Below are 20,516 nucleotides of genomic sequence, written 5' to 3'. Positions count from 1 at the left end.
AACAGAAAAAAAGTTTTTGTACGTGAAGTTTAATTGTGATTGTTTTATTCATTTTTGGCTCATTGACTTGCTGCAGGGATGGTATTTAACATATACTTATTTAAGTTGCAGACTGTACAGTTTTAGAACTCCTTCATGTGTTATAACTACGGTACGTGAACGCCTCAGCTTCCGATATAGCTGCCTCTGTCGGCCATATTGGACCTTTTCAAGGGTATCTGAAGACGCTCAGCCAGACGACATGTACCGGTTTGCAAAGACTGTAGCTAACCTCGGAGGTAAGGAGGCTGCTTTCCTTTGTAATTTATATCCTATTTGATGTTATTAGACCAAAGATAGGTCCGTTATCAATCAAGAGGAGGCAGTAATAAGGTTTTTGGTCGTTTGATCGTCCCCTTACATGCCTGCCCTTAGCTAGCCACTGTTAGCATAGAATCCTGATGCATTCACACATTATGTGTTTTTATGTGTTTTACTCCATAAAATTCAAACACACAACTTACATTGGTGAACATAGCACGGTGTGCTAAGTTTTTTCCAGCTCGGTGAAATTAAGATCACAGTTAATTTGAAAGTGTTTGTCATAAAACACAAACACTGTTGATCCTGCGAAGTCAAATCAGGACAGAAAACCTCACTGATTTTCCTTCAACTCGTTACAATCTACTGTAAAATAAACAGTTGATTTCAGAAGTGGGTCTGTAGTTTCTTACAGGACTGGACTTCAACTTTTACAAATTAAAAATTGTTTCCAAGAAATATAAATGTTATCATTTTCAAGAAAAACTTTCAATGACAGTCTTTCACACCAAAACAGCCAGTTATACAAACTTATTTTAAATCCGTGGTTTATTCTTGTTTTATTTGCAGAGTTCAGGTTATCTTCATGTCTCATTTGTACTGAATGTGTTTTTTTTAATTCAGATGTATATAATGTCCTGCATTGCTCATTTAAATCTCTAGAAAAGGTTATTATGCTCATTCCAACACTAAAAATCTTGTACATTTATAATGTTCTTTATCAGATGGGTTAAATCTATTAAACTTTTTAAAGTTAAGTGAGTTATTATTTTAGTTTTATTGTTGAAATAGCTAGATTGACTTTCTTGTCCACAAAAAACGTTGATGTTGAGATTTTGATTGGATTTGGGTGAACAGTCCTCAAACTGTTCAGGAAATGGTTTCTCCATCAGTTTTTCATTTGGCAAAGCTTCATTCTGATTCAGACTTCTATTTCTGCTTTCACACATGTTTATAATTAATGGTAATTTTTTTCTCCATGAGACCCACCTGACCTCTTTATTTCTTTAGTTGATGCGTTGATCATGCGTAGCCTCCAGGATTAAACCGAGGCGGCGTCTCTGTCTCCGTCTCTGTCTCTGCAGGCCGGGCTGGGCGGCAGCTGAGGCACGGGTCCACTGCGCCTCAGGACTTCCACTCCAAGTACGGCATGGGAGTTCTGGTCGGTGGCTCCGTCTTCTGCACCGCTGTCTGGGCATATGTAAGTCACAACAGAAGCTTTTATTAAAATATGCAAATGAGACAGATTCTGATTGATAATCTAATGAATAAACTAATGTTGAATATCAATTTAAGGGAATAAAGACAGTAAGAAAGCAAAAGCTTCAGTTTGGAAAAAATGCGATTAGTTTTAATCTCCATTTTACCCAAACGTTTTGTGGAATTGTCTTTGTGTAATATTTGGTGACAATGATTTTACTCTCAGTGTTCATCTATGGACCTCAACTCTTCCCTCAAACAGAGGAAATATTTTATTGAGTTCATAAATCTGCAGATACTGAAAAATGTGGCTTTATTATTAAAAATTTAGATTCCTTTTTTAGAAGAAACTTATGGAAACTGTTCTCACTGCATACATTTTCTCCTTATAAAATAATACAAACTGTCAGTCATGGATTATTTCAAAGTGAAAGTTTTAGGATTTCATTTTTGGTCTGATATAATCAAGTATTCAAGGACCAACGTTCCCTGCTCAACACACCTTCCATTGTTAATTTTGACCGCTAGGGGGCAGCAAAAGCTTGTTTTCTATCACACATTACATGAAATTATGCCAAAACACTTGTCATAGTCAGAATTAAAAAAAAGAAAAACTGGATATTTTGCATTGAATGTTAATCAAAGATCCGCATGGTGCCACGTTGAGCTTAACTCTTTGATTGTATTGCTTTTCGTGTCATGTCTCTTATTTCTTTTATTACTTGAAAGCATACAAATGAAAACAAAACATTATTTATCCTGGACATCAACACAGGGCCTGAAAATTACAAAATGATCCCAGTCAATGATCTGAAATCTGAAATGTAAAGTGTGTTTAAATCTTTGGTCTGAAGACATAAAACATTCTAAAACCTGAAGCCTGAGTTGATGTCAGACTTCATCCCTTCTGGTGTTGTTTAGTGACCTTTTGTTACTGGTGGCTATGCAGGTTCTGACCCAGACGGGAATCGTGTGGAACTTGTCTCCAGTCAAGAGAACAATGCCCAAACCGTGGAGAGACGCAGAGTGAAGAGCAGCAAGAGTCTGGATGGACAAACATGATCTGTGTTGACGTGGAAATTTCTCTTTATTCCAACAAACTTTGTTCAAAAAAATTGATTCCACTTCTCTGCTTTTTGAAGGTTGTTTCCAGGAAAGAACAGAAATCTTCCTGCTTATATCAATGACTTACAGAATATTTTCAACGTTCAGGAATAAAAATCTGTTAAAGAATATAACCCTGTTTTTATTTGTATTATTTTCCATTAATTCTTTGAATACAATGTCCTGCTGGAAACTATTGAGATATTTCTTATTAAACACATTTAATTCAACTGACTGCTTAATATGAAGCAAAAACCAACCAAAATAATCAGGAAGACATATAAAATATGCTATAGTGAGACTGACAGATGGAGTACCTGTAGCTGGTAGCTGATATCAAGAAATTTAACTTAATGGGTTAAAACTGGATTTATTTTATAAAACGAAAGCATTTTTTCCCCATTTGGTCACTGATCCCTTTTCTACATTTAAAACAAAAGCATTTTAAATGTAGAAATACCAAGATGAAATGCCATTCATGATTGATCAAATTCATTAACTCTGGTCGTATATTTAAAATACTACAACTTGCATCTAAGTCTCGGAAAACTTTATTTAAAGCTTATTTGAAGCTGAGATTTTTCAATATTAATCGGTCAATCCTTGGTCGAAGCTGAATGTTTTTTGCGAGGGATATTAATTTAATACTACATTTTAAACCAGACAAGTATACTCTAAAGCAAACCAGAAAACTATCATATATATTATAACATTTCATTTACCTTTAGTATTTTTGAGTTAATCAAATCAACACATGAATATATACTGTTATTTATTTATTTTATTAAGATCTGTTGGTACGGTTACGAGAAACAACGAAGAATTCCGTCAGAGGATGTACCATCCCTCTAATCCAATCACAACACACCAGTCCTAACCGTATTCGCCAATCAGACGTCGGGGGAGAGATTTTCCCCGCCTCCACGCTCTTCCTTTGCTCCGCTCTAAGGTCACCAGTGACATTCGGTAGCTAACTCGCCAGCATCCGGAGGAAGCGGAGGAGAGCCAGTCAGGACGGTGAACGACAGAACCAACCGAACCAGCCAGCATGTCTCTTTCCAACAAACTCACTCTGGACAAGGTGGACGTCAATGGGAAGCGGGTCGTTATGAGGTGGGCAGTTTAATGTCGCCTGTAGCCGCGGCAGGTCTGACAACAGCTAATGGGGAAGGAGCCTCGGTTAGCTGCTGTCCATTAGTAGGTGTCGTAGTAATGTCTGTCCGGTCGGTATGTTGGGACTCTAAAGTGATGCTTCACTGTAGCCGAGCACAGTCTCAGGAAGTGAATCAGTGTGTCGTCACGTTTTCCGCCCCTGTTACGTGCTTGGGAGCCAAAGCTGGATGGATGAAGCCTCCGCACTAACGTGCTGCTCGGTCTGCCATTTAATGTCACACGCGCTCCGGTTTGAGGGGTACGGAAGGGGATAAAGGCCATTTCAAAAAGTCAAAATTTCTTAAATTATACCAGTTTAGAGGCTTTTCTAAGAAATCTGCCATTATAGGCCTTTTTTGCATGGATAGGGACACATTTATTGATTAATTAATAAAATTATTAAAATGAACATCTCCCTTTGTTTTGTCCATAAACCCGTCACCCAACTGCACCTACCCCCTCATTAAAGTTCAATGAAATGCATAGAGAACGTTTTGATCCAGAAATTTGAATATAACACAGGGTTGTAGCTTTCTGGCTCTTTACTTTGTCATATAATCTCTTTTTATGTGATGTCATAACCAGATCAGCAGAAAAGAGCCCAAAGATGGCTCAGTGCTTTCCTCCAAGGAGTGGCATCCTGTCTAGATGTGCTTCTTGCTCCGTTTTATTGGATAAATGTCTTGAACTGGATCTTCAGTCTGTTGGCAAGTGTTTGAAACCAACACCGTGTGTGGAAATGTCAGAGGGCCATGAGGGTTTGCTTGGTATAGGACAAGGTTCACATAAAGCCAGCGCTGCTCAGCGTTAAAAGGTCAGTTTCAGTAGATTCAAGGCCTGTAGCAGCCTGCCACATGGCTGAATTGCTGGGTTTGGAGAACATGGCTGGGCCGGACTGAAGCAGCAAGGCAAAACTTGCAGCAGGGGACCAAAACCTGAAAACAGAGTGCAAGAGTTTATTTTGCTCTTAGTTTGAGCAAAACCTGCAGCATCTGCAGGTCTTGATTTTATCAGCCAGTCTTAGTTCAGATATTTTTAGTTAGAGCAAAGTTCTGGTCAAGTCCTGTTTATTGTGAAAATCTGACATTTTGTAGAGATAATTTAGCAATATTTGTGCTTTAGTATTTCAGTAAATGTGACTTTTTGTTACTCTCCACATCGGTCAGGCTTTTAACTGAACTGGAGAGTTTGAGTCTATTTTGTGTCTGGAGTCCAGAAGGCCACTTAAAAGTCCTGGGCGGGCCGGGTTTGGCCCCAGGCCCCTGAGTTTGACAGATGATTTAAAAGCAGAGCAGCTGGATTTTCTGCAGTGGCGGAGCTAGACTTTTTTTCAAGGGGTGGCCAAAGGGTGAGCAAGGCTTTATCAGAGGGTCCATATACAAATGATGAAAAAAAGGAAACAAATATTTTCTCACACACACTCAAATTAAAATGGTTCATTTAACTAAGATTTGCCATGACCAAACAAGACGTTAAACGGCTCTATGGACCAGTGAACATGTAAATGTAAACTCAGAGCCCAGAATATCACCAAAAACTAATTCTCAACAATAAATAAATAAACTGGTGCTTCTGGTGTGCAATAGGTTGTGCTGGGTGGGGGCAGTTCAGTGCCACTTCCTTCTGCTTCACTGTCTTCCTCCCCAGAGTCTGACTCTGAATCTGTATCACCCTCATCTCTCTCTGGAACTTCATTGGAAATGCATAAACAGACACAATAAAAAATGCAAAAAGCATCATGCTAACCTTTAGAATTAGGCTTATTGGATTTTAATACTTAATAACTCTCTGTCACAGCCTCTAACTGCTGGTGATGTTTGGGCCTGGTGTCTCCTGGCTGGATTCTCCAGGTTGGTCACTGCTGCAGGGTTCTGTCTGGTCCTGGTCACTGCTGCAGGGTTCTGTCTGGTCCTGGTCACTGCTGCAGGGTTCTGTCTGGTCCTGGTCACTGCTGCAGGGTTCTGTCTGGTCCTGGTCACTGCTGCAGGGTTCTGTCTGGTCCTGGTCACTGCTGCAGAGTTCTGTCTGGTCCTGGTCACTGCTGCAGGGTTCTGTCTGGTCCTGGTCACTGCTGCATGGTTCTGTCTGGTCCTGGTCACTGCTGCAGGGTTCTGTCTGGTCCTGGTCACTGCTGCATGGTTCTGTCTGGTCCTGGTCACTGCTGCAGGGTTCTGTCTGGTCCTGGTCACTGCTGCAGGGTTCTGTCTGGTCCTGGTCTCTGCTGCAGGGTTCTGTCTGGTCCTGGTCACTGCTGCAGGGTTCTGTCTGGTCCTGGTCACCGCTGCAGGGTTCTGTCTGGTCCTGGTCACTGCTGCAGGGTTCTGTCTGGTCCTGGTCACTGCTGCAGGGTTCTGTCTGGTCCTGGTCACTGCTGCAAGGTTCTGTCTGGTCCTGGTCACTGCTGCAGGGTTCTGTCTGGTCCTGGTTTTTGCCTCTTTAAGAAGAACTGGGAGATCTTCCCTTTTCTCTTCATTTTGGCTCTACACAAAGTAACAGCCTGGTATTTAGACTCCATGACTGTTTGGCAGAGACACTATTTTAACTATTATTTAAACTATAGTTTTTAGTTTTCTGTAGCTATCTAAAATACTAAATTAAAAATACATTAATTAAAATTAATTAAAATAACTAGTGAGGTTATAATTCAAAGCTTTCATTTGACATAGCCTACTTACATTTCAGTCATTATAAAACTTAATGGTTTTTCTCATATTCTTACCGCACATTTCAAGCAAGAGCTGGGAGATATAAAACATTAGAGGGCAGCATGTCACTAAAACATGTTAAAAGAATCTGTCTAAAACACGATCTATCAGCACTAGCATGGCTAATATAATAAACGAGGCACTACGCAGCGGTACACAACCATTTTGTTTCTTTTTAGAAATGTATGACAAGAGCCGCCTCTCATTAGGAAGGTAACAGCGGTTACTGCTGAGCGGTAAAATGTTGGAAATACCTGCAAAACTCCTGACGGTGTAACTCTAAAGCCGTTGATGTGTTTTGGATCAAGCAGGAACTACATGTCAGTTTAACCAATGAACAGCGTCGGGCATCGGGCTGCCTTCAGGGACAGTCTGAAATTACAGTTTTCCTGGCAAATCTTTGCCGATCTCATAAGTATTATATTTTAAAATGACCATTTCCAGTGGGGTGGCAGTAGGGGTGACAAGGGCTCTGTTGGGGGTGGCAAGTGCCACCCCGGACACCCCTCAGGCTCCGCCACTGATTTTCTGAGAGGAGCGAGCTGAAGCACTTGATAAAAACCTTTCCTGTTATTCATGTAAATGCAGAGTAAGCAGCATGAAATGTGTCAAAACGATGTAATTATAGTTACTGTTTTGTTCCAGAGTCGACTTCAACGTTCCCATGAAGGACAAACACATCACCAACAACCAGAGGTTAAACTCCTTCTTTATTTCAATTTCAATATTAACCAAGGTGAACCATCATGAGACGACTGGCTGTTCATCTGAACTGTCCTCAGGATCAAGGCGGCGGTGCCAAGCATCCAGTACTGCCTGGACCGCGGCGCGAAGTCCGTGGTTCTGATGAGCCATCTGGGCCGTCCTGACGGGAACGCCATGCCGGAGAAGTATTCGCTGGAGCCGGTCGCTGCTGAGCTCAAGACTCTGCTGGGAAAGTGAGAGCTTCACCGTAAAACCTTTTTTTTTTTCTGAGAGTATTCGCTGGACTCTGCTGAGCTCAGTGAGAAAAAAGTTCTAAAACTGAACAAACAGAAGCTAAGCCCCGCCCTCTAATAAAACGCCATAAAGGTGGCGTGGCCAAGAGGATGACGCACTGTTGCTAACTTGCCAATTTTGTTGCTGTATTTAGCAACTGTTTTTTTTTTTGTTGTTTTTTTAAGTGGCAAATTTAGCAACATTTTTTTTCTTGTTTTCAGTTTTCAGAAACTTTGGCAGCAACATGTGAAGTTGCTGCCCTCTGCAGTAAGTGTCCTGAGTGAGAACGAGTCGCTCCATCAGCTGTTTTCTGCTGATGAAAGAAAAGCTTTGACAATATTTTGCTAATCTAAAATCAATTCTACAATTGATGAGTTTCCATTAAAGAAACATAATTAAAATCATACGTGAATAAATTTAACTCGATAAATCATTAAAAAAAAACACAGCACCATCATCCACCACTTCCTGTCGTCTTCTTGTGGTTCCCACTATAAAAATGATTCCAGTTTTTCATAAATGAACTAATTGCAATGCAGCGCAGAAAAAACTCCTCATCCTGCTGCAAAAAATATCGGAGAAATTAAGTTTTTTTGGTTGTTTGGTTTTTTCAAAATTGCCATTCTGTTGAGCAAACTTATCTTTGTAGTTCCAGTTTAGTTTCCAGTGATGGTGGGAAAATGAAATTCTGCAGTGATTTGATCTCAGTCCGCAAATTACTTTCAAACCTTTTCTAGTTCTTCCAAAAGTTAGAATAAATTAGATTGTTGAACTTTGACCCCTTAAAGAGGAATAGAAAGAAACTCCAAATAGTCCAGTTCCTGTAGGACTGATGATTGTTCTGACGTTTCTCAGATTGGTCCAAAGTCGGTAACCTACAGGGAACCCAGCAGGGGAGCTGATGGTTGTGTGTGGTGTTCCTCAGGGACGTGACCTTCCTGAAGGACTGCGTGGGTCCAGAGGTGGAGGCGGCCTGCTCCAGCCCGGCTGCCGGCTCCGTCATCCTGCTGGAGAATCTTCGCTTCCACGTTGCTGAGGAGGGCAAGGGCAAAGACCCAGCTGGGAACAAGGTCAGTGGAGCGGTCTAGTAGTTAAACTGGTGAAACAGGAGGAGCAATGAGTTTGAGTAATCATTGAACATATTTGGATATTAATTGATTTAACAGCAGGAAACAGAAACGGTCCAGGCTCGAGTGATGGGCAGGTGAAGCCTCACTGGGTGTGGCACTTTTCCCAAACTGTTGACTCTGCGTTGCTGTATCACTCGCAGTCACACCAGCGGGATTTAAAAAGTAATTTCAGGCAAGTTCAATAAAGACTGGAAACTGATTGAACAAGGTTCATTCAGGTTTTTATTTAGAAACATCAGCTGCTGCCACAGCTTTGGGCCGAGACGACTGTCCGTTTACAAATCATTTCCTTGTAATTACATGGAGTGATTTGCAAAAGCATTAAAATACAAATGAACACAATGAATCCTGACAAACTGAACTGGCAGCAGATGGTTGAGTTGAAGGTCCAGTTCAATCTCCTGCTTTCTGAAACACCAGGATTTATTCCGCAGTGCCAAGCGGTTGGGCCCTGCGGTGTTCCTCAGTTCCTGGCTTTGCCTTCACTGAGCGACGTTCTGAGTTTTATGCTTCGATTTATCCAAGTGCAAATCTACGCCTGCACTGAAACTTGTCTCTTTCCTTCTTTCTCTTTTCTTCGTGGGCTTCATCATCCTCTTTGACCTCTGTGACCTTCAGACCAAGGCCACCCAGGAACAGACGGACTCCTTCAGGGCGTCTCTGTCCAAGCTGGGCGACGTTTACGTCAACGACGCGTTTGGGACGGCGCACAGAGCTCACAGGTGAGCCGAGGCTCAGCAGGAAACGTGGTTTGTGAAGCTCCGTCTTTAAGCTGTGACGTCTTGGTCGTTTTCCAGAGTTGGTTGTGGAAATGGAAACATTTAGTTGTTTATTGTTTGAGTTGCCAATCCAGGTGAAGTTGCAGGTGAGTGGGAGGAGCTTCCTGTCTCTCATCACCTGAATGCAGCTCATATAGTGGCCTTTCAGAATTGCACCTGAACGTATTTTATGGTGATTTCAGTTTTAGTTGGGTTACACAGCAGCTTCCATCCATGTAGAAAAATGTCAGATGCAGCAAAGCGACCGTCTTCAAGGTTTCTGGTCGTCAAGATTTTCGTTGCCGAAACGGGAAACGTAGCGTATCATTGTGACGATCCTGGGAAACCCGACCCGACTAACACTCTGTCCCCTCAGCTCCATGGTGGGGGTGAACCTCCCCCACAAGGCGGCGGGTTTTCTCATGAAGAAGGAGCTGGATTACTTCGCCATGGCGCTGGAGAAACCTCAGAGGCCGTTCCTGGCCATCCTGGGAGGGTGAGAGGAAGTTCAGCCATTTCTTGTGCTTCTGCCAGTTTCTGCTGCAGATTTATCCTGTGTTTTAGTCAGACTTTCATAGTCACTGACATGACTGTGAAAGTCTGACTGCAAAGAAGGAAAACTTTTACTTTCTTCAAACTTGATGGTTTTCACTGCAGATAAGACTGGTCAGTCAGTCAGTCAGTCAGTCAGTCGGTCGGTCGGTCACTGACTGGTTGGTCAGTCGGTCGGTCAGTCGGTCACTGACTGGTTGGTTGGTCGGTTGCTGACTGGTGTTTGCCAACTGTTGCAGAGCGAAGGTGAAGGATAAGATCCAGCTGATCAACAACATGCTGGATAAAGTGGATGAGATGATCATCGGCGGCGGCATGGCCTTCACTTTCCTCAAAGTTCTCAACAACATGGAGGTCAGCAAACCAGAACCAGAACCAGTTTCTCCTGAAAACCCGATTCCAATCTGGAGTTTTGAGCAGCAATATGGAGAATTCAGATCTTATTTTCTGAACTTCAAACCAAAAACCTCACCAAGTTTTACTGTCATTTAATGATTTATTTCCTCCATTCAAATTGACTTTACTAAACAATCATTTAACAGGTTTTCATAAAATAAAACATTTATAACAAACATTAGGTCATGTTTAATGTTGGATAAAATAAAGTTTATGTAAAAATCAGCTGCAGTGAAGTTAACAATAAGTTATTACATAGAACTCTCTTTATTTAAATGCAGAGGCTTAAATAATATTAATAAAGATTCATGAAATGAGAATTTCAGAATAAACATTCAGATTTTATCAGCTGGAGCCACAAGTTTACATTCACCTTTCTTCTTGATGTCTGAAATTAATCAGAACAAATTTGATTCAAAATGTTTAATGATCCTCATTGCGTCCGCAGGAAAACGGCCCATGGCGTTGCCAGGTTGGGCTTCGTTTGAGCCCGGCTTTGCTTTCTTTGCATTTGGGGTTTATAAAATATGTTTAGAGGAAAATTTATTTAAATGTTTGTTTGGCAAAAAGCATAAAAACCTTAACATTTTAGTAAAATGTTGTCTTTCACTAAATTTTTTAGTTTACTTTGAAATGTGTAGGTTGTGACATCATCAGTGATTACGGCGTTTTTCAGACTGTATCTGCACTGTAAAACAGAAATCAGTGAAGCGTTGATTTAAAATAACGGCTTCACAAAAACATGAGTCTGGTTCTGATCCGACAGTTCAGGTCTGGTTCTGGTCAGAATAAACCCAACGACAGAAGTCTTTCACCTGAGGACCGCAAATCATATCACACATTACGATCTACTAGGATTTCAATCTATAAACTTTATTTATTTTTAGTTGGGTGAGTTTTTTAGCTTTTTGGCAGGAATGTCTCAGATCTGGCAACCCGCCTGCAGCACAGAGACTAAATGTCCTGACCAATAATCCTCCTAAAATATCTAATCTGCCAGAAATCTGAACAAATGTACCATTTCAGAGCAAATAAGTCAGGATTTGACTAGGACAGATTGTATTGTTGTTGAGTCTGGGGAAACTTTGTGTGTTTTTGATAAACTGCAGGTCGTGACCTCAGTTCAAACTTTACTGACTCAGTTTAGCAGAATCTGGTTCCTCGGTGTAGATCAGAATCGTCCAGATTAGCAGAAAGTTCAGCAACAAAAAGGAAACGTAAAGCAAGAGGAGGTTACAGGTTCGACAGTGTTGCATTATGGGAAATGAGGGGGATACATTAGAGCTGATGATTTTTACGTTTGGAAAGTTTTGATATTCAAAGTGTTTTGTAATAAAATGATAGTGTTTGATTAAAAGCCTAAATATGAAAAACATTTAGATTTAAACATATTACTATTCAAGTGAAATCTGATTATTTAAACTGTTGGTTAAAATCACCAAATGTGTTTTGATTTGATAAATGCCAGAAAACTTGGCAGAAACATGTTATTTTCTTTTGAAACTTTCTTTGTATTTTGTGTTTTTAACCATTTAATTTTGTTTCAAGCATGAATATTTACTTTTCCTGAAGCCTTATGGATCTTTTAGCTCGGATTCTGTTTCTTAAAGTGAATATAATTTGAACTGTGGGATTTTTATGTTTTTCTTCAGTCGGATGAGTTTCTAATCGTCCAAATCTTTATTTTATGTCTGTCAGATCGGGATGTCTCTGTTCGACGAGGAAGGCGCTGGTATAGTCAAAGACCTGATGGCGAAAGCCGAGAAGAACGGCGTCAGAATCACGCTCCCCGTCGACTTTGTTACCGCAGACAAATTTGACGAGAACGCCGCCACCGGCTGCGCCACCGTCTGCCGGCATTCCCGCCGGCTGGATGGTAAGGAGAGGCCTCGACCTTTGACCTTTGACCTTTGGCCTCGGGGTGACCCCCAGCTCCTGTGGTCCGCAGGGTCTGGACTGCGGCCCGGAGAGTTCCCGGCTGTACGCGGAGGCGGTGGGCCGCGCCAAGCAGATTGTCTGGAACGGGCCGGTCGGCGTCTTCGAGTGGGAAAACTTCGCCCGGGGAACCAAGAGCCTGATGGACAAGGTCGTGGAGGTCACGAGGTCAGGCTGCATCACCATCATCGGTAAGAACTGCGGGTCAGATTCTGATACCACAGAATATTTGAGAAAAAAATTACTTTCTTTTTAAAATGTTGAGAGAATTCAGTCGTTCAGCAAAAACTCCTATTTCAGAATAAAATGTTAAGATGCTGAGCTGCAGAAGGAAACGGCCGAGTTCCTCAGACAAATCAGATTCTTAAAACTGTCAGATTTTCTCTTTCAAACTATTTTTCTAATGATTTTACGACTTTATTCTCATCTTCAAACAGGTAAAACGTCACAGTTTTGGTTTTTCATCAGGTCATGAATTGACCTGATGCGTTTTATTTTAATCTTTATCTTCACATCTTGAGATTCTGATTGTTCTGCTTCGTTTTAAATTCAATAAATTAATAACATTTTACTATTAAAGTGAATAAAATCTGTTCTGACCAGCAGCTGATTTCTGTTTGTGTTTCTGAGGATTTGATCTCTTGTCTATAAACTTTAGCAGAATAAATAACAGCGTTTCCCTCTGATGCTGTTCGCTTTCTGTCCAGGTGGGGGCGACACGGCTACCTGCTGCGCTAAGTGGGATACTGAGGACAAAGTTAGCCACGTTAGCACCGGCGGCGGCGCTAGCCTGGAGCTGCTGGAAGGTGAGCGCCACCAACAGGAAGCAGTCGGCAGCATTTAGGAATTTCAAATTAAAATATAAGCAAATGGGGATTATTATGGGTCAGTAAACACTTATTGTTATTATTATTATAGTGGTGAATAAATGTCTCCATATAAACCAACAGCGCCACCAGCTGGTCAGTCGGTGCAGTCAGGAGGAAAAACTGCAAATAGAAAATAAATATGAAATAAACCAAAACAATAAGTTGATTATTTTGGTCAAACATTAGAAGAAACTAACAAACGTTCATTCAAATTAATCAGAAAGTTTAACTATAAATTTGAAAAATGACATAAAACAAAGCGTAGAATTAGATTGAATAGATCTGACCTGATGGATTGGGAACTGATACACAATCTAGAATTTGTTGACATATCAGAACCGATACGGTTATTGATATCGGATCGGTTCATGTCTAATATAAACTCTATGATGTTGATCTGTTCTCAGGTAAAGTCCTGCCTGGTGTGGACGCGCTCAGCAGTGCCTAGATGCCTCGTCATGACCCTGACCCCAACCTGCCATCTGTCCCAGCAGAGCGCCGACCTTTTACCCTGATTAATTTCTAACTGCAGACGATCTCGGTTTCTCCTTCCTGACGAGAAACGGCAGCCGGGATCGGAGTTTACGGTTTCTGTAGAGCTTCTGTGTTAACGTGGCGAACATACATGATACTTCCTGTCTGATCTGTTCTAATAAAACCGTCTATATTTAAAAAATAAATCAGTGATCAAGTCCTCATTGAACGTCGGGGCCGTGGTAAAAAATATGAGAGAATAAAGTCACATTGCAACTTCTCACAATATTTGACTTTATTCACGTTATTTTATTTCCTTGTACGGTAGCGTTATTCCTCCATAATATTCTGTTGAAAAACTGAATTTTGTCATCACATTTTTTCCATTAAGTAGTTAAAATCATATGAATGAGTTTGTTCAGGCGATAAATTAAAAATGCAGCTCCAACATCATTGCACCACTTCCTGATTTCTTCTTCATGGTTTCCACCAGTAATAACTTCCTGTTGTTGATCATGTGACTCGTGAAGAAACAACTTTTTCCACTGCAGTTTAGCATAATATACCAATTTTAATACAGCTGTACTAAACTTCATCATAGGATAAAAACATTTTATCTCCCTCCTCCAGCCCCCCAAAGTTTCCATCAAGCAAATTTATTTTAATTTGAAATTTGTGCATTTATCTGATCAATGGCAATGCAGCTAGTGATGTCAATGAAAACAAATCTTTTCTCATTAACCTGGATTAAAGCATAATTATAAAAGATGGTTTTGATTAGTTTATTCATGCAGAATCTTTCAAAAGAATAAATTTATTTTGAATGTCACATTTCTGCATATTTTTAAATGGAGAATGATTCATTTCTGTTGTTTAGGTAAAACTTAAACTTTTTTTTGACACCGACTTGTAAATTGGGATTGAATGGAAATTAGCAGCTCATCTACAATCTGATGTATTTTCATGAAAATGCAACTTAATGTGACATTTTCTCTCAAACAGAATAAATTAACAAAGTTGAAACAAATGAATAGATTTATTTGTTCACCGCCAGGGGGCAGCACCTGCTGTGTATTTACAAAATGAAGCGGACGTTGCGTAATGATCTGCTGCTGTTTGGTCGTGATGCGTTCAGGTGCTCTCCCCGTTTTCGTTCACATAGTCCGGTTCATCTGGAAGAAAACAAGTTGTCTCCAAATGAGAAATCAAATTTTATTTGTATAGCACATTTCAGCAAACCGAAACGATTCAATAAAACATGCAACGTATTTAAACTCTAGAATTAATTGTCTGTTTTCTGAAAATTAACACATTTTTTTTAAAGTCTAACTTTGGAAGTTGTAAACGACAATAAGAACATTAAAATAAAGCTGCTTAATTTGGTTTCAACTGTTATTAAAATCCAAACTAACATTTAAATTAGATTTTCTTCTCTTTTATTTGCTTTTGTTCACCTTGTTGTAGCAGGTAAACGTGGTATTATTGTATTAGTAATTGTTGTTCTTATTATTTACGTTTAAATCAGCAGCATGTTGATCTGCAGCTGTTACATTTCTCAGTTCAGTGTCTTTTCTGTAAATTTGATTTAATAAGTTGCAGATGATTAATTTAAAGGCCATAACTCACCATTGGCTTGCTGCTCCAGGAACTCTGTGTTTTCATAGTCGTCATCTGTTGGGAGGGGTGAGGGTAAAGGTCAGGGGTTAGGGTTAAACAGATTTCAGACTGAAGGTTCAGGTTCTGTTTTACCTTCTGTTATTAACAGCGATGGGAAAACATTCCCGTAAACGCCTGGATTCAGCTCAGCATCTGGAAACACATTCATGTTGAAAATGGAAACACAAAACTTTTTGTTTCTGATTTCTCAGTCAGGATTAAAATGTTAAATATTAAAAATAATTCCTCTTATAGGGCACCATCAGTGTCAAAAGTGAGGCTATTGCTTCTTGTATTTTTATTATGAGTTTGGTGCTGATCTGGAAAAGCTGATAAATTCATGAGGAAACAAAGTTTAGTGTTTCATGAAGGTACTCACCAGGTAAGCTGCTCTTCTCATTTACATATAAAGTCTCTCCGATTGGCGCTCTGTGAATCAGAAAAACTGTTACGGGAATTTTGTACATAAAATTTAAATGATTGTTGTCATCTCTGGAAAGCAGATGTTTCTTTTTAAGGGAATTTATGACATGTGGGGAATTACAAACTGAATTTATTGTTTTAATCTCAGTTAACTAACTCATCAGGTGTTCAGATCTCAGGTGTCCCTCAGGGCGCCGTCCTTTGAATATTTCATAAATTTAACATCCACCTCTGCAGTTCAGCAGCTGCTGTCACTACAGCAGACTCAGGCTAAAGATTTATTTTCATTTTGAGGATAAAATGATAATATTAGGAGAGAAAAGGTTGTAATTTTATAATGAAATCAGTCAATATGAAACTTCTGATTCTGTTCTAACTTTTAATCAACAGATGTTTATATAATTTCTTCATTTAACCAGGTAACCTCATTGAGATCAATTACCTTACTGGGTCAACATGCATTAATACTAGACGTCATTTTTCTCACTAGAACATCGACATGCATCATGTTTATTCTTTAGATTAACAGTTGATTTAATTTCATGCTTGTTTTTCGTCTTACTTGATTTCAGCTGCAGGTTCTGCTTTTCTTGTATGCTCTTTGATTTAAAACTATTTCAATCAATGATTAATGATTCAAAATGATTAAAATGAGAGATTCTCACACGTAGTCAGGTTCCAGGCTGGAGCTGTTGGTTTGCACTGCAGGAAGAAAATCTTTTATATTTCAGATGTTTGTAGGAACAAATTAACATTTTCAGGAACTGTGACTTACAGTCTGAAACGTTTTCATAGTCCTGCTCTTCAGTTTGATCTGCAGAACAATGATGAATTAATCAGGACGATATTTTCATAAAAACCGGTTGTCAGTGGCGCAGCGGCTTACCGTCTGGCAGCGCAGACTCCCCAGCAGTTTCTCTGGAAAACAGACGCAGTTTGTTAGCAGAGCTGCATCTCATCATTCAGTCAGAAAAATTTGTTCCTAATGAGTTTAAATAAAAAAGTTCCAACTCATCCGATTTGCCAATTTATCCGATTATTTGGATTGGAGGCCACAGGTCGCAGAATAAAAGCACTAAAGTCTGAACGGGTTTATGATGACAGCAAGGAAAACTGTGGAAAACAAAGTGCAGCCACCTAAATAAGGTTAAGGTCTGGACTTTGACTAGACCATGTCAGCACTGAATTTTTTTTTCCCAGAAAAATTTGATGTTTCCTGTTAACGGGTCAAACATGATATTTAGACCTGAACGCCTCACTGGCACAGCAGGAAGTTATTTACAGTGATTGTTTCACTGAGTCTCAGTAACATGGCTCCGGTTTTAGTTTTAAAGTTTCATAAAGACGATGTGAGGAAGAGGAGGGAGAGACGATTCAGTCATCATTTAATAATATTTGTTTCTCTGTGATTGTATTATTTTATGTTTGTTTTATATAAATATGTATTGATATTACTAAATCATATATTTCAAAGTTACTCCTGGTTGTATGCTCTGGAAAATGTGCATCAGACATCTATTTTATTCTATTCTATTCTATTCTATTCTATTCTATTCTATTCTATTCTATTCTATTGTATTCTATTCTATTCTATTTTATTCTATTGTATTCTATTCTATTCTATTCTATTCTATTCTATTGTACTCTATTCTATTCTATTCTATTCTATTCTATTCTATTCTATTCTATTGTACTCTATTCTATTCTATTCTATTCTATTCTATTGTATTCTATTTTATTCTATTTTATTCTATTGTATTCTATTCTATTCTATTCTATTCTATTTTATTCTATTGTATTCTATTCTATTCTATTCTATTCTATTTTATTCTATTCTATTCTATTCTATTCTATTCTTTTGTACTCTATTCTATTCTATTGTATTCTATTCTATTCTATTCTATTCTATTTTATTCTATTCTATTCTATTCTATTCTATTCTATTTTATTCTATTGTATTCTATTCTATTGTACTCTATTCTATTCTATTCTATTGTATTCTATTCTATTCTATTCTATTCTATTCTATTGTACTCTATTCTATTCTATTCTATTGTATTCTATTCTATTCTATTCTATTCTATTCTATTCTATTGTACTCTATTCTATTCTATTCTATTGTATTCTATTCTATTCTATTCTATTCTATTCTATTGTACTCTATTCTATTCTATTCTATTCTATTGTATTCTATTCTATTCTATTCTATTCTATTCTATTCTATTGTACTCTATTCTATTCTATTCTATTCTATTCTATTCTATTCTATTCTATTGTACTCTATTCTATTCTATTCTATTCTATTCTATTGTATTCTATTTTATTCTATTTTATTCTATTGTATTCTATTCTATTCTATTCTATTCTATTTTATTCTATTGTATTCTATTCTATTCTATTCTATTCTATTTTATTCTATTCTATTCTATTCTATTCTATTCTATTCTTTTGTACTCTATTCTATTCTATTGTATTCTATTCTATTCTATTCTATTCTATTTTATTCTATTCTATTCTATTCTATTCTATTCTATTCTATTCTATTGTATTCTATTCTATTCTATTCTTTTGTACTCTATTCTATTCTATTCTATTGTATTCTATTCTATTCTATTCTATTCTATTCTTTTGTACTCTATTCTATTCTATTCTATTCTATTCTATTGTACTCTATTCTATTCTATTCTATTCTATTCTATTGTACTCTATTCTATTCTATTCTATTGTATTCTATTCTATTCTATTCTATTCTATTCTATTCTATTCTATTCTATTCTATTTTATTCTATTCTATATTCTATTCTATTCTATTCTATTCTATTTTATTCTATTGTATTCTATTCTATTGTACTCTATTCTATTCTATTCTATTGTATTCTATTCTATTCTATTCTATTTTATTCTATTCTATTCTATTCTATTTTATTCTATTGTATTCTATTCTATTCTATTCTATTTTATTCTATTCTATTCTATTCTATTCTATTCTATTCTATTCTATTCTATTGTACTCTATTCTATTCTATTCTATTCTATTCTATTCTATTTTATTCTATTCTATTCTATTCTATTCTATTCTATTTTATTCTATTGTATTCTATTCTATTGTACTCTATTCTATTCTATTCTATTGTATTCTATTCTATTCTATTCTATTCTATTCTATTGTACTCTATTCTATTCTATTCTATTCTATTCTATTCTATTCTATTCTATTTTATTCTATTCTATTCTATTCTATTCTATTCTATTCTATTTTATTCTATTGTATTCTATTCTATTGTACTCTATTCTATTCTATTCTATTGTATTCTATTCTATTCTATTCTATTTTATTCTATTCTATTCTATTCTATTCTATTCTATTCTATTTTATTCTATTGTATTCTATTCTATTCTATTCTATTTTATTCTATTCTATTCTATTCTATTCTATTCTATTGTATTCTATTTTATTCTATTGTATTCTATTCTATTCTATTCTATTCTATTTTATTCTATTCTATTCTATTCTATTCTATTCTATTCTATTCTATTCTATTCTATTTTATTCTATTCTATTCTATTCTATTGTACTCTATTCTATTCTATTCTATTGTATTCTATTCTATTCTATTCTATTCTATTGTACTCTATTCTATTCTATTCTATTGTATTCTATTCTATTCTATTCTATTCTATTTTATTCTATTCTATTCTATTCTATTCTATTTTATTCTATTGTATTCTATTCTATTCTATTCTATTCTATTTATTCTATTCTATTCTATTCTATTCTATTCTTTTGTACTCTATTCTATTCTATTCTATTCTATTTTATTCTATTGTATTCTATTCTATTCTATTCTATTCTATTCTATTCTATTCTATTCTATTCTTTTGTACTCTATTCTATTCTATTGTATTCTATTTTATTCTATTGTACTCTATTCTATTCTATTCTATTCTATTTTATTCTATTCTATTCTATTCTATTCTATTCTTTTGTATTCTATTCTATTCTATTTTATTCTATTGTATTCTATTCTATTCTATTCTATTCTATTCTATTCTATTGTATTCTATTCTATTCTATTCTATTCTATTCTATTGTACTCTATTCTATTCTATTCTATTCTATTGTATTCTATTCTATTCTATTCTATTCTATTGTATTCTATTCTATTCTATTCTATTCTATTGTATTCTATTCTATTCTATTCTATTCTATTCTATTGTATTCTATTCTATTCTATTCTATTCTATTGTATTCTATTCTATTCTATTCTATTCTATTGTATTCTATTCTATTCTATTCTATTCTTTTGTATTCTATTTTATTCTATTGTATTCTATTCTTTTGTACTCTATTCTATTCTATTCTATTCTATTTTATTCTATTCTATTCTATTTTATTTTATCCTATTTTGTTTTCCCCATTAAGAATATTTAAATGTGTCGAACGTCAATAAATTCAAAAATACCTTAAAAATAACTTTCTTGTAAATGTAGCTATGCAGCTGTTTGAATAAGGTTTGCTGAAAAACAATGGTGATAATGTGTTTAGTATTTAGCGAGTTGTGATTGGTTAAATGCGCTGATACGTCAGTCCTTCTATCACACAGATTAGGCTGAGTGGAGAAGTGACTTCAACTGCTTCCAAACTAAAATGGCTGCTGTGCTGCTCTGGATTAGCAGTTTAAAGTCTCGATGTTCAGCTGGAGAACAACCAGCGACTGTCACTGAAGTTCAACAGGAAGTCAAGCTTTACAACAAAATGGCTTCCTTTAAACCTTCTGAACATAAAAACATCCAAACTGAGAATCTTCAGACATATTTGATTTGAGGCAGTATAACATTTTTATAAAACGTAAAATCAGGGCGATTTATGATGTGGGCAGTTAC

At 37.0% G+C, this 20,516-nt stretch overlaps 3 protein-coding genes across 3 annotated transcripts in view; 2 read left to right on the top strand and 1 right to left on the bottom strand.

The window, feature by feature from the left end:
- Positions 1-143: 143 nt before the first annotated feature.
- On the top strand, positions 144-2,738 carry LOC129373580 (cytochrome c oxidase subunit 7B, mitochondrial-like). The gene is made up of 3 exons (XM_055051587.1): positions 144-278; positions 1,386-1,501; positions 2,450-2,738. The coding sequence occupies exons 1-3, from the start codon at positions 242-244 to the stop codon at positions 2,528-2,530; spliced, it is 234 nt and encodes a 77-aa protein (XP_054907562.1). The 5' UTR covers positions 144-241; the 3' UTR covers positions 2,531-2,738.
- An 814-nt stretch (positions 2,739-3,552) lies between these two features.
- LOC129373582 (phosphoglycerate kinase 1-like) lies at positions 3,553-13,759 on the top strand. Its single transcript, XM_055051589.1, is given in 12 exon segments — positions 3,553-3,717; positions 7,107-7,157; positions 7,244-7,399; positions 8,365-8,509; positions 9,188-9,291; positions 9,704-9,823; positions 10,119-10,233; positions 11,974-12,125; positions 12,127-12,151; positions 12,224-12,401; positions 12,918-13,016; positions 13,487-13,759. Coding segments are annotated over 12 exon segments (1,251 nt in total). The 5' UTR covers positions 3,553-3,652; the 3' UTR covers positions 13,528-13,759.
- Positions 13,760-14,570: 811 nt separating this feature from the next.
- LOC129373372 (uncharacterized) overlaps positions 14,571-20,516 on the bottom strand; it is a 16,129-nt gene continuing 10,183 nt past the window's right edge. Inside the window, exons 7-13 of the mRNA XM_055051254.1 lie at positions 16,519-16,550; positions 16,408-16,446; positions 16,298-16,334; positions 15,589-15,638; positions 15,303-15,362; positions 15,180-15,224; positions 14,571-14,725 (exon numbers count right to left, since the gene is read on the bottom strand). Of these exons, the coding sequence (XP_054907229.1) occupies positions 14,685-14,725; positions 15,180-15,224; positions 15,303-15,362; positions 15,589-15,638; positions 16,298-16,334; positions 16,408-16,446; positions 16,519-16,550 (304 nt within the window). The 3' untranslated portion in view covers positions 14,571-14,684. The remainder of the gene's footprint in view (positions 14,726-15,179; positions 15,225-15,302; positions 15,363-15,588; positions 15,639-16,297; positions 16,335-16,407; positions 16,447-16,518; positions 16,551-20,516) is intronic.

Source organism: Poeciliopsis prolifica, unplaced genomic scaffold (assembly GCF_027474105.1).
Source record: "Poeciliopsis prolifica strain line A6 unplaced genomic scaffold, Auburn_PproV2 SCAFFOLD033, whole genome shotgun sequence".
Classification (NCBI taxonomy): Eukaryota; Metazoa; Chordata; class Actinopteri; order Cyprinodontiformes; family Poeciliidae; genus Poeciliopsis; species Poeciliopsis prolifica.
This window is presented reverse-complemented; position numbering and strand designations above follow the sequence as displayed.